This window comes from Dermacentor variabilis, chromosome 2 (genome assembly GCF_050947875.1).
Source record: "Dermacentor variabilis isolate Ectoservices chromosome 2, ASM5094787v1, whole genome shotgun sequence".
Classification (NCBI taxonomy): domain Eukaryota; kingdom Metazoa; phylum Arthropoda; class Arachnida; order Ixodida; family Ixodidae; genus Dermacentor; species Dermacentor variabilis.
In genome coordinates, this window is record NC_134569.1 from 131078925 (window position 1) to 131093123 (window position 14199).

Here is a 14199-nt window from a genome sequence, read left to right on the forward strand (position 1 = left end):
TAGGTGCGTGCGTGCGTGTGCGTGTGTAGTCTGTGCGTGTGTGCGTGTGTGCGTGTGTGTGTGTGCGTGTGTGTGCGTGTGTGTGCGTGCGTGTGCGTGCGTGTGCGTGCGTGTGTGTGCGTGTGTGTGTGTGTGTGTGTGTGTGTGTGTGTGTGTGTGTGTGTGTGTGTGTGTGTGTGTGTGTGTGTGTGTGTGTGTGTGTGTGTGTGTGTGTGTGTGTGTGTGTGTGTGTGTGTGTGTGTGTGTGTGTGTGTGTGTGTGTGTGTGTGTGTCGGTGCGTGCGCGTGCGCGCAGCCCGGGTAATCCCGAATGCCAGAATACGCGTGGTGTCGCGCAAGAGCTTTTGTGCGCCCGAAGTTTTAGGAGTTTGCTGAGGTCGAGCAACCGGGAAGTACAGCGGTCCCCTTCAGCTGCCACGCTCTCCCACGGTAGTGGTTGTGGGAGAGGAGGATGGCAGTCGCCTTCCACGCCAGCGCTCCGCGTGCCGCCGAAGATAACACACGTACCGCGAATTGGCAAATAAGGCACCTATAATATTACCGCCACAGATGTACTAGTCAACGGCCGTGCTCTTTACGAAGCTGCGCAATGAAACGACGACAGCTAGTTAAATATCCTCATCGCCGCAGCTACACGCCTTCAAGCGCGCAATTCTTTTGATAAAGGGGACACCTCTCTAAGACTTTCGGCCATCCACTTACATTGACCATCATCGACGATGACTTGTGCACATTTTTTTTTCTATTTCTTTAAGAACGCTACACGAGTCCCACCACCATCAAATAATATATTTCTGTTTTTGGCCCCGTGTGAGTACCCCCAGGCATACAAGCGTGCTAAGGACTTCTTAGCAAGAATTTATTTCTCGCGCCATTACTTGAATCTTGTGTGTGTGACTAGCGAAGTTACTCGATTTCATTAAGTGAAACTAGGTAACTTAGAGGGACGTCAATATTTTCGACAAGCTTACTTCCGCGATATTTTTGTTCATATTAATCTTGAGCGTTCCCCCCTTTTTAAATAATTTAAACAAGGAGCTTATTAATTAGGCACTATTTACTTTTTTGTCTCTGTAACAATGACGCGGCCTGGAAAATTAATTCGAAGCTTCACAAGCAAAAGATGCTTCTCCTAGAAACTCATTTATTAACTGTGCCCCCCTATCTAGCGCACACCTGCCCACAAGAACTTTCATGGTGCTTAAGCTGGAAGAATATTACTAAGTCTCGGTAAGCCCCGATATTTGATATCCTTATGTTAACGAATGGGGGCATTGAGCAATGCCACTTCCTGCAACGGCAAACGCGTCAAGCAATCGCACCAGGAATTGTTGGCACGAAACATTTTAAATTTTCGATAGTTTTAAAGTACTGATTGCTGCGTTTACATTTTCTTAAGACTCCGTTATTGTTACTCTATAGTCGAATAACACTCATTTGACATAGGCATCAGGCATGCAAGGGACGAGTTTTCCGCTGCCGCCTAGACAAAGAAAATTTTTGATCAAGGAGAATTTCAGTTTTAACTATAATAGTTGGTGCGTCATGCATGAATAAAAAATAAGCGGTGCAATACAGGCGTGCACGGAGCAACACATACGACGCGCCCGTCCTGCAGTTGCATGTGTTCCTCCGTCTGCGCCTGTCTTGCGCCGTTTATTTTTATTTCAAAAATCTCGATATTTCTTTTTTCCGCACTTGAAACACCTTTCCTATCGCCACAACGAGAGGTGCAATATTTATCCTCCTACTGACAACTGAGCGCTTTGGCAATGCTGCATGTGATAACGAACTCGGTGCAGCAAGGAATGTCCAATATCTTATGGGTCATCATGTCATAATCTGCAGTATCTCTCTGACAACTGAGATGTGTCCTTGTCAAACTTTCTCTGTGTTGGTCAGTCTAAATGAACTAAACAAGCCACCATCTCTCTCTCTCTCTCTCTCTCTCTCTCTCTCTCTCTCTCTCTCTCTCTCTCTATATATATATATATATATATATATATATATATATATATATATATATATATATATATATATATATATATGTGTGTGTGTGTGTGTGTGTGTGTGTGTGTGTGTGTGTGTGTGTGTGTGTGTGTGTGTGTGTGTGTGTGTGTGTGTGTGTGTGCGTGTGCGTGTGTGTGTGTGTTATCTCTGTCTCTCTCTCGCGTGTAAAGATATTGATAAAATTGACTTAGGTGCATTGCAAAAGCCAGTTCGACGCTTTTCCTGGCGACACGATAATTATTCAGCACCCCGGTAAAGGCGGAAGCGACTCGCCTTGAGGATGGCGGCCAGCGGTGCCGGAAGCTGCTCTCCGGAACGGCCAATGTTGACGGCGATGGCGAGCAGAGAGGACAGGGCGTGGGGATGGTAGAGAACCTTCGTTGGGGAGAAAAAAAAAAGGGGGGGGGGGTGGAGGGAGAAGTGGCAGGAGGCTCTCATTGATGACATGCCCAAACCTACTTGTATGCGATGGCTACTCGTGGTCCTGCGCAAATGTTTGCCATAAAATGTGCCTTTTTGTTCCGGATACGCAATCTTCTGCTACCTTGTTTTGAAAGACGGGTTGTGTAAAGCAAGTCATACACAGTTGGCTGAGTAAAAGGTATAGCAATTCTGAACAACGTTGACGCCTATATTTCCGTTTAGGTAAAGATAGTTTGAGCTGGCTTGGTGGTACATATTCATGGGGTTGTATCAGGCGCCAAACAGAACACGCCAGAACAGGGGAGGGCTAACATCGCCACTCGCAACTGAAAGACTTTATTAAATTAACACAGATAAGCAGTTCGAAGCAACAGACCTTGAGAAGTATGTGTGGCGCTAGATTAAAATTCCCCGAAGAAATTAGAGAAGACAGAAAGAGCGCCAACATTGGCATAGGGGTCAATATTGATCGCTCCGCAGTGCAGCTTCCGGCACCACTGGCCGACATCCTCAAGGCTCTTTCTTTCTCTTCTTATTTCTTCCGGCAATTTTCACCTTGCGCCATACATCCTTATTAATCTATTCTCCAACTAGTCCAACTAGGTACTCTCATAAAGAGACCTTGCACATGCTAAAAAGAAAGCCCCGGACAAGAAATAACTGAGGGGGAACATAAGACCACTAATCAACAGTGTTTTTATATGGACTCCCTGCGATATTCATGTGGGATTATTAGATAAGCTGCATGTAGGTTTTTCGGTGGGGGTTATAAATTAACACGAGCAGAAAAGCAAACTTTACTAAAACAACATGCATAGAAGTTGCTCAAGAGACTGTCGCGTCGCTCATGCATTCACGCCATCATATTTTTCTTTCTTTGTTTTCATTTTTTTGCAGGCAATGTTGTGCTTTGAGCTGTCGCACTTTGTACTTTATGATATTAGTATCGCCTCGTCATCACAATATATTACTACGATTGCACGTATTCTTCTCGTAGGACCAATACAGTGACATTCGTTCGACGCCTCGTCCGCACAGTAAACGGTTAACGAGGAACAACGGTCCAGTAACATTTGCCTCACGCCGTCCCGACAGTTTAGAGCAGACGTTCATCCTTCTCTTATTAAAACCTGGCGTTACTGTTTTATGTATTTCCGTACTTTTTCTATAGCCTAGGCTTCTTCTCTATTGGGCAGAAAGCTTCAAACTGACGATCACTGAATCCTCCGCACGCGCGTACCATGTTGATCATTTCCGTGACCATCCATGTTCCGCTCGATAATAATGGTTTTCCTTTGCATGGCTTGGTAGCCCGGTCTCACTTCTTATTGCACTGAAAAGACCCCTAGTCATCTTAATTGGGACCGAATTATTGGAATTATTTGGCCTCGCGATGGTGGCCATCGATCAGTGACAAAAGCACACGCACAAACACGTTTTAAGTGCTGGAATCTAAATGACACAAAGCTCGTTTGAACTTTAGCAGTGTTGCAGCGCTAGCGGATGACACGCTGGTGGCCTGGTCGCCTGTAGCTGTTGGCTCTCTTTGCTGCTACGAGCACGGAGGCGATCTGTGATGCTTCTCGAAGGAATAATGCTTAGTGAGGGGTGTCCATATATGGCCATCGTGATCGCTCCCGTGCCCGGCATTCGGGAGCCACCCGTCGAGGAATGCCACAGCGTGCGTCGTTCAACGAGTACGCCCCATGGCACACGTATTTCCGCAGGATAACGAATGTAAACGCGATAGCCCTGCAGAAACCTACTGTGGTTAAGAGTAATTAAACTCCCGCAGTTGCACCGACTAACTTAATGCGCTGAAGGTAAGCACGCGGTTCACTCGGGCTTGTCATAAAGGAACGCGTTGAACAAGAGATTCTCGTGTCTTGCCAAACGTTTTCAAGTTGGTGCCGCTGTTGTTTTTCTCCAAACATGTTGTCCACTGTGCGATTTTCTTCACCATTCTCCTTCATTTACGAAAATTGTGCGAAAAATGGGGTAATTTTTTCTTAACGTCTTCGCTCAATCACTTAACGTCACCCAAATCAATGATATCTTCATAAATACTCTCTAGCCTTCTCTATATTTCAACGGCATCGCAACCTTCCTTGATCTCCGTTCGTGAATACTTCAATGATATCATTTAGCTTCTGTCAGGATGCCTATAATCTGTCCTTCTTGTAGGAAAACGAATATTCTAAGCAAGCATGCCAAAGCGGTGCCTTTAGCCTCGTGTATAAGTAGAAGGACCATGTGTTACCCGATAGAAATTTACGCTCATACTTGCGTCAATTTTGTTATACATATGGCATCGCCCTCGGGGCTAGGGTTGAAAGTAAGAAAGTTATAAGTAGATTAAAATTGTGAAGATTATAAAGAGGGCAAGTGCACAAATGTACAGCATGATAAAGGATGTAACATAGCTGGTCTGACGCCACAAACACAGCCCATTGTGATGCGGCGAGATTGTCCATGTTAATACCTTGCTGTTTGTTTTTCTACCTTCTTTTTGCATCGCATTTAGGAACTCTCGAAGTGATATCACTTAGGGTGCGAGAGATTGGGAGAGGGGAGAAGGGTGATACAGGAAAAGCGAGGTGAGCTCTATGGGGAACAAAAAATTTCGCTATAAAATGAAGTACAAAAAAACACATCGGTAAGTAAAGGTAAGTGATGAGAAGTACAAATGGGCAAAACTGCGACACATTAAAACAAATTAAACAAAAATATTGATTACAAAAATAGCAAAACATGGTGATCATAGATGGGCAAAATCAGCCACGACAAGATATATATAGTAAAGGCACAAGAACGCTCACATAATGATATACTCGGAAAAGTAGTATAAACGTTTAGAGGATTGAACAGAACAATGAAACAAGTAATATATATACTGAGAAAAAATGTGAACAAGCGTAAAAAGAGCATGTACTAAACATTTAAACATATTCTGTGCGTAAGAGTTGTTTGCAAGTTGTGAAGTTGGTTATAGAACCAATGTATGATGCAGGTTATTCCATTGAGCTGTTGTTTGGGGGATGAAGGAATTAGCGTAAAGTGGTTAAGCGACAAGCTATGTGCTTTACCTTGAAAAAAAAATCGGTCTGAAAAGAACATTATCGGCGACCCAAAACTCTGGTGAAGGTAGGGGTAATGGTACTGTTTATGGACAAGCAAAAGGCGAACTATGTTGGGCAGGAAAAAATAGTCTCGGAAACCAGTACCCTGCCTTCCTGTAGTATGAAACGACATAAAAATTACCGACGATTACGTTACTTCCTAATGCGAAATTTGAGCGCAGCAAATAAGCTGTTTCACCTTTTCGATAGATTGAGGCAAAGAAATCGAGCAACACATGTATGCGCTATCACAGAATTTTTTTTTTATTTTGCACACGTATTCCTTTAACAAAGACTCCACTAGGTAAGCTTCTGCTTCGGCGGCACGCACCTCTGGATTCTGACGGCGACGGCGCTGGGCCTCTGCTCTGGCAGCTCGTTTAGCAGCAGCAGCAGCAGCAGCAGACGGAGGACTTCCATCGGTCGTCTCGCTCATGGCTCAGAAAGAACTGGCAGATAATTTCGCAGTGGCGAACGGCAGCGGCAATTTCGGCTCGGGCGGTGCACATATACAGATCCGCCGCCACCGATCTGGCTCTCTGATCTGGCTCTCTGACCCTTTCCTCCTCTTTCTGCATGGCGGCGACGGTGTTCTATGCAGTCACGTTATCTTGACTCTCTAGCGGCGTCAGCGGCATCCAGTGGTATCAGTCGGTCGCTGCTAGCGCTGGGGGATGAAAGGGGGGCGGAGCTGGTTACGAGGCCGACGACAACGCCGACGACGACGCCAAACCCAGGAACGGACGCCAAAGAGCTGCGCTCTAAAACACGTCAAAATTAAAGTAGGCCCTGTCGAAGACCCTGCGATTTCAAGCCGCCTTCTCGCTGCTAAGGGATCTGCCCAGATTTCGCAATGCGCTGATTGAGCTCCCTGGATACACTGAACAAAAAACAAACAACCTTAAAAGCGGCCTCAACTGCTTGCTTGCGTGACCATTTCTACCCAGAAATCTGACCCATGTTGTACTAAAGTTGGGTTAAGACGAAGCGAGCCTCCAGGGCGCTGCGAACAACAACTTCTGTGAAACTCTCTAAGGTCGGCGTTCGCATTCGCGAAGTTTCCGTTCTTAAAAAGTATTTGTCAAGGATCACTTGCTTTCGCTAACATTATATTCGCCATAATGGCTAGACGGGCCTCTTGCTGTTAATTGTGTTGGGATGCGACCCCTGTCTTTTTCAAGCGTTCTTGTAGAACGGTTGACCGGGGCCTTTTTCATCAAAAATGGCGCCCTCTTGTATCGCTCCAAAAATTCTTCAGCGATGGCAAACAAATAGAAATTGCGTGAAGTAGCCTAAAAAAGCTAACGCATAAATAATACTGTTTGTTTAATTAGAATTTGGTTGCATATGTAATACAATTTTCACTCCCTGTATTTGATTTCACAACAAATTCCTTGACTTTCAAATTCTTATGCCTCGCAAGAGCAAAACTACTATCAAGAAAATTACACTATCTCATTTGCATATTGACGGCAATGTTTGCACGTGTAATTAGTTTGTACAAGAGCAACATTTTAAATTTATTAAGATAAAGAACTTTTTTAGGTAAGAAGGATGTCTCTGTAATGCGGATAAATTGCAACTCGAGCACTTGCAAAATAAAGCATGGTACTAATTACGAGTACTGCGGACTCCCTAAACAAAGTAGTTTGCAAAATGCAATTTCTAATATTTTTTGTCATGCTGTGTCCTAAAGGGAGCGCCTCGAACCAGTTGTATACTACGACTCCTTTCAAGAAATCTCGAAGGGATCGCCCAGCAGACATTAGTTCTCATGAGGTAACTTTTTTTAGAACACTGAAATTTAACGGCTCTTTTCCTAGCTATTAATAAGAAAATTTCCTCAGAAAGGGAGGAGTTGAATTCTTCCTTTGAGCACTCATACAATGCACGCATTGATACACTGGAATAAAAGAGCATGCGAACGCGGCAGTCGATGGTGTCCATGGAAACAGCACGTACATAGGACTGAAACGTCGCCTTTTGTAGTTCGGGATAACTCCTTCCGACAGTACAATACAAAGAAATAACTGGCGTCTGGTAAAAGAGAGCTGTACTCCCATAGCTGCATGGCACAGGAAAAGCGTAATCTTATCTGAAGGGCAGCTTTAGTAGCTGCCGACAGAACAATACGAGTGCATCCACAATAGAACCATTTCATATGTTTATCATATGTTGTGGTACTGCTTTCCTAACTGCGCCCACTTGATTCCAATCAAAAGACTAAGCAGGCGACAGTTTCTAATTATTAAAGTGTTCATTTCCTGAATAATCGTTCTCGGCGAATTCAGCGCTGGTTTATTGCTGAGTGACAAGGAGGCCTCTTCGAGTTATGTGGGCACTGTTGCACCACAGGCGTATCTAGGGCTACATTCAGAAAAGTATCTCAGGCTAGAATTGTTTTTAAGAACAAATGCAAACTAATTCTGATGCGGGACATTTCATTACCGAAGCCTAATGCCAAACCAGCGCGCCATCAAGCAAGAGTAAAAGCAGGTGCGAGACCTCCCACGGAATGAACTTGGATACCTGCTGGCCCAAACCTCTTTGCGTACACTATATGCCTACAGATCAGCGCGAACGGCGCCTAGTGCGCGTCTCATGGAGAGCTGATGGCCTTTGCGGATTTGGCTCTGCCGCCAACCCAGTGTAGTGAAATAAGCCCTACGTCGCAGCGCACACCTGCGGTCACATCGATTTTCAGCTCACCCATTACTTAAGAGCCAGCCCGATTGTTTAATTTTGCCCGAGTGTGATAAGACAGGCCACTGGCCTATCTTGCGTTTCCTCAGCCTACCGGGAGTGGGGCGCAGTGCTAGTAGGCGTGATGTGCATTCGCCAGAAGACAAAGTTTATCACATTCTCGGCCGTTCAATAATAACGGCTCGTTCATATCGGCGAGGTACATGCAAACAGATCTTTTCGCGCTTTGGTGCGTCGGTCAAACCTCTTGCAGCAGAGTCAAGCGTAAAGACATCGTACAAACTCTTCTAAAAGGTCAGACCGTTTTTGTCAATAAATCGTGACTTGTTTAACAGTGCAAGCGAAACACGAACAAAGTCGGTACTAGTAGTGTATGCTCCTTTCCTTGCCCGCGACTCATTTGCGTACTTGAGTAATCACAGTTGCTATGAAAGTGATCGTACGCCACAGCGGCCGTGCTTCACTGGCTGATAACTTATATTGGCAAGCTCTGGCCACTGTGGACGAGTCTCATATCGGAAAGGCAGCCCTCAGTCGACTCGCGCAACGAATCTCGTCTCTTCCTATTCGGCGGACGCTTGATATCCATGATATCTTCATACCAATCCCGTGACCAGTGCCGATGCGCGTAACATCAGTCGCAGGTTATTCCCTTCATGCGCGTGGCCACGCTGCAGGCAGACCATGACTTGACGATGAGTCGGCACCGGCTCTCTTCAGTATCCATTCCCCATACCACATTCGTACATTCGAACTTCCAGCCCTTTCTTCACCTTGTCCCCTCTTGTTTATCGCGTGGCCCGTCCATGCGAGAGAAACAAAAGCAGTTCACGCGTTTGCACAGCGTTCTTTTAAACGTCTTTGTTTCCATCGCGTTCCTTTGTTTTTGTTTTTATATGCCGGCTCACACTTTCCCTGGAAGAGCCAACTTTTCTTGGGGCTGCAAACGTCGTCTCTTTTATTGCGTGTCCCTCGGCGGACGATGGACGAAGAACTATCGTGTTTCTCCCAGGACAAAACAACGTAGTGGGATCACAGAGTGGGCGCACAGGAAGGAGAAACGTGCATCCGGGTCAACAGAGGGAAAAGAAAGTAAAGAGTGGAAAAACAGCACTGAGCAAACCGAAGAAACGGTTAGGAGACACTGGGTGCGTCGCCGAACTTCGGCAAACAATGTGGAAAGTAATACGGCCGCAAAGCGGTGTAACTTTATATGGACACGAGTGTTTACGTTGAGGGAACATGATTTGAACAGCAGAGTGGAATGAAGAAAGAAAGAAAATACGATGGTCGTGATTGTGCAATTCCTGAGAAGCCGGAATAGGTTGTAGAGAATCAGACACGCGAGACGAGAAGATGCGATACGGTGGCGTCGTTTGACATGGAACACTCGCTCGAAAGCGATCGTATAATACAGACTTCGCTTATCTCCAGGGCTGCATGTAAGTGTATTGACAAGGGGCTGCAAGATGTCTCTTACGAAGCATTCTGTGTGCACACAGTCGTATGAATACGTAGTGGTTTCAGTATCTTTCTAACAGAAATAGTACAGAATTTACGGAATCATTACAGAATGGGCATTAAATCCGCAAGAACTGAATGCAAGACACAGCGAATTGTTACGGCGCAGTCAGAAAACTGTCAATCGAGACGGCTCAAAATTTCACGAAACGAGGGAAAACATGACGAAAGTCCTATCTTGGGTCGTATTTCGATCGGTCATTCGGCGGGGCAGAATATAAGCAATGAGTGCAATCGGACCAGGATAATTGCAAAATAAAGCCTTTTACGACTCAAGCAGTGGTTGAACTAGAAAATGGAGTATTTGTAGTAAATAAAAGTTGGGGGATATCGAACGAACTTCTTTGGTATCATCTTTAAGCGAAAACGTAGGTGAACTCACTTGTGCTACTTTATGGCCCTAAATTTTGCTCTACATACTAAGCGGCTGGTACACGGGCATCTTTTTTTTTTTAATAACGGGGAAGCCCACATTACGAAAAAGCAAATCGGCCATTCATATTCACGCGCTATTTCATCAAGATGTATGTGTGCTTTAGAGGTACCTATGAGGCTACATTATATGTACAGGTTTAATATTGTTACGTGGAACAAAGGTGGGCCTACTCGCAGTACTTTGTCGGTGGACATACCGCGGTTACATAAACATCGGTACTAATATGTGTAACAGTAAACATATCCGGGTCCATACTGAAAGACAGACCGACCGACCGACCGACCGACCAACGCTATACCATCCTTGACTATAGCCAAAGAATGATTCGCTTTACCGCCGTCTCCCCCCCCCCTTACACCTGCGTCCCCCCCCAAGCAAATATCGGATAAAAAAAAACACAATGTTAAGAGCTTTCCACGCGGACGTTTTTTTTTCTTTGATAGTCGCTATCTTTCCGGTTCCGTGGAGTTTAATGTCTGAGTATAATGTTCGCACTCTCCCACACGTATGTACGCCTGCACGGTATACGTTCCTGAACAAGAACGGAGAATTAGTGCGACACTTTGCTACTGAGTGCACCAGAGCTACTCAGAATCGTTTCTCAAAGAGTGTTTCGGCGACTGAAAGGTCAGTCGTGCTTGTTCGGCAGTGTGTTCCCTCTGTTTTCGCGTGCAATATTAGCATATCTTTTGTGTAACAGCTCAGCGAGAGATGAAAACTTTGGTTGTGTAAGCACGTGCGGCATTCTTTTGCATTAAATACCAAGGAACATCATCGTGAGAAGCAGATGATACGAAGGAAAGAAAGAAGGAGGGAGATACAGAGGCAGAAAATTAGGCATGAGACGGGAAGAATGCAATGACTGAAAACCGCTGAAGAAAGTTTCCCACGTGCAAACTAATGAAGTTGGTTCAAGCGAAGGCGGCTAGAATTAATATGTTAAGTTGGTTTCCAACGTTGTATTTTTATGCGAAAGCATCAAATGGCCCATTGAGCGAAAAGGCCGGTGTCTGTAGCAGCGAAAAGGCTCCTAAATTCCCATTGGCTGCGACGCCACGTCACGTGCGCGCCTGAACATAGCAGAGTGGGTGAAACGGAACGCCTGCTTTCGCCATAGCGCGCCAGGTATTGCATGAGGGGAGGTGGCATCGCCGTGACGCCGGCACCAGCGCGCCTCGATGGAGCAGATACGGCGACGCGACGGCGCGGGGCGAGACGGTTTGTAGTCGGCGAGCCAGTCACGTGACCCACGCGTGCGGGTGCCGCCGTCTCGCTCTCGGAAGTCGGCGCGTGGTCCGTATCTCTCTCACCACCACTGGGCTTCGCTGCTGCGCGCGCCTGACGGCCTCGGTGACCGCTGCTGCTGCTTCCTCGTCCTTGATTTCTCAGCAAATTCGCCCAGATGATCCCTGTCTACAATCAACATGTTAATTTAGAAACTGTACAAAAAAACTAACCTGCACCAATTTAATCCTAAAACTTGGTAACATACCCCGCAGCATACCTCGAAGGACCGCTTAGCGGCGTTCAATTGGACATTAATGTGTACGCATTCGCCACTCATAAAAAGTACTTTAGTGCACGTACTCGGATTTTTTGTCTATCTTGCAGCCCCGCACATTCACACTTTTGTAAGGCATAACACGGAAGTTACACAACACTTATCTGTCTTCGCTTGAGTGGCCCTTGGTAACACGTGTATTTAATGAGCTTATTCGTTAAGGAATACGTGTAAGTAAAGGGGCCGCGGAAAAAACAGCTGAAAGATTGCGGTGATAGTAGTATAAAATTAAACAACGCTAATCATACGGCTTGACTATATATAGGTGACGTACAATAAGCATGCTTTATGTGGCTTTGTGCTTTTTGTTTGTATTTATGTGCGTATGTAACATCCGCGTAAATTCAAACATGATCAGTTCAGAAGCTACTACAATGCGCTGAACCGTTTACAGGTTCAGGTGAATCTGTAACAGTAACGTGATTCCCACTCCGAAGCGCACAATTGGAACAACCCCTCACTTCGCAACCGGCTACAAAGCGATTACGCGTCGCACTTCCATGTAATTAGTGCCGTAACAGGCATTGTGATCGGTTATATCCCGTTTGCGTTGTAATTTACGGTGATGGTATGTACGTGTGTATGTACATATGTACAGTCCAGTGCAAGAGTTTAAATACCAGAGTTGTTGCTAAATTTCATTTTTCTTCTCAGCCTAGGCGTACTTGACCAGCGTCCTGCTTTTATACATTTTCACTTTGCACGGCTGTGCTACGAGAAATTATTCATTATTTTTTTGCATAAGCCGTGGTGTATAGGCTTTTGTATTTGACTGCACGCGAGTGCGAATACAACAATCAAACCCCGGCCCTCAGTCCCCAGCAGCCGCGAAGCAACTGACCACGGCGGCGGTCAGATCTGTGACGCTGCAGAGGGTGCTAAGAATACCTGGCTCCGGACAGGCTGCCATTGGAATCTGAACCTGGCAACGTTTAACGTTAGAACGCTATCTAGTGAGGCGAGTCTAGCAGTGTTATTGGAGGAATTAGAGGGTAGTAAATGGGATATAATAGGGCTCAGTGAGGTTAGGAGGACAAAAGAAGCATATACAGTGCTAAAAAGCGGGCATGTACTGTGTTACCGGGGCTTAGCGGAGAGACGAGAACTAGGAGTCGGATTCCTGATTAATAAGGAAATAGCTGGTAACATACAGGAATTCTATAGCATTAACGAGAGGGTGGCAGGTCTTGTTGTGAAACTTAATAAGAGGTACAAATTGAAGGTGGTACAAGTCTATGCCCCTACATGCAGTCATGATGACCAGGAAGTCGAAAGCTTTTATGAAGACGTGGAATCGGCGATGGGTAAAGTCAAAACAAAATACACTATACTGATGGGCGACTTCAATGCCAGGGTAGGCAAGAAGCAGGCTGGAGACAAGTCAGTGGGGGAATATGGCATAGGCTCTAGGAATAGCAGAGGAGAATTATTAGTAGAGTTTGCAGAACAGAATAATATGCGGATAATGAACACCTTTTTCCGCAAGCGGGTTAGTCGAAAGTGGACGTGGAGGAGCCCAAATGGTGAGACTAGAAATGAAATCGACTTCATACTCTGCGCGAACCCTGGCATCATACAAGATGTAGACGTACTAGGCAAGGTACGCTGCAGTGACCATAGGATGGTAAGAACTCGAATTAGCCTAGACTTGAGGAGGGAACGGAAGAAACTGGTACACAAGAAGCCAATCAATGAGTTAGCGGTAAGAGGGAAACTAGAGGAATTCCGGATCAAGCTACAGAACAGGTATTCGGCTTTAACTCAGGAAAAGGACCTTAGTGTTGAAGCAATGAACGACTATCTCATGGGCATCATTAAGGAGTGCGCAATAGAAGTCGGTGGTAATGCCGTTAGACAGGAAACCAGTAAGCTATCGCAGGAGACGAAATATCTGATCAAGAAACGCCAATGTATGAAAGCCTCTAACCCTACAGCTAGAATAGAACTGGCAGAACTTTCTAAGTTAATCAACAAGCGTAAGACAGCGGACATCAGGAACTATAATATGGATAGAATTGAACAGGCTCTCAGGAACGGAGGACGCCTAAAAACAGTGAAGAAGAAACTAGGAATAGGCAAGAATCAGATGTGTGCGTTAAGAGACAAAGCCGGCAATATCGTTACTAATATGGATGAGATAGTTAAAGTGGCTGAGGAGTTCTATAGAGATTTATACAGTACCAGTGGCACCCACGACGATAGTGGAAGAGAGAATAGCCTAGAGGAATTCGAAATCCCACAGGTAACGCCAGAAGAAGTAAAGAAAGCCTTAGGAGCTATGCAAAGGGGGAAGGCAGCTGGTGAGGATCAGGTAACAGCAGATTTGTTGAAGGATGGTGGTCAGATTGTTCTAGAGAAACTGGCCACCCTGTATACGCAATGCCTCATAACCTCGAGCGTACCGGAATCTTGGAAGAACGCTAACAT

At 45.6% G+C, this 14199-nt stretch overlaps 1 protein-coding gene across 1 annotated transcript in view; it reads right to left on the reverse strand.

Annotated features, from left to right (window-relative positions):
* LOC142570447 (uncharacterized) overlaps positions 1 to 14199 on the reverse strand; it is a 133315-nt gene that overhangs the window by 87023 nt on the left and 32093 nt on the right. The window contains exon 4 of the mRNA XM_075678831.1: positions 2283 to 2384. Within this exon, the coding sequence (XP_075534946.1) occupies positions 2283 to 2384 (102 nt within the window). The remainder of the gene's footprint in view (positions 1 to 2282; positions 2385 to 14199) is intronic.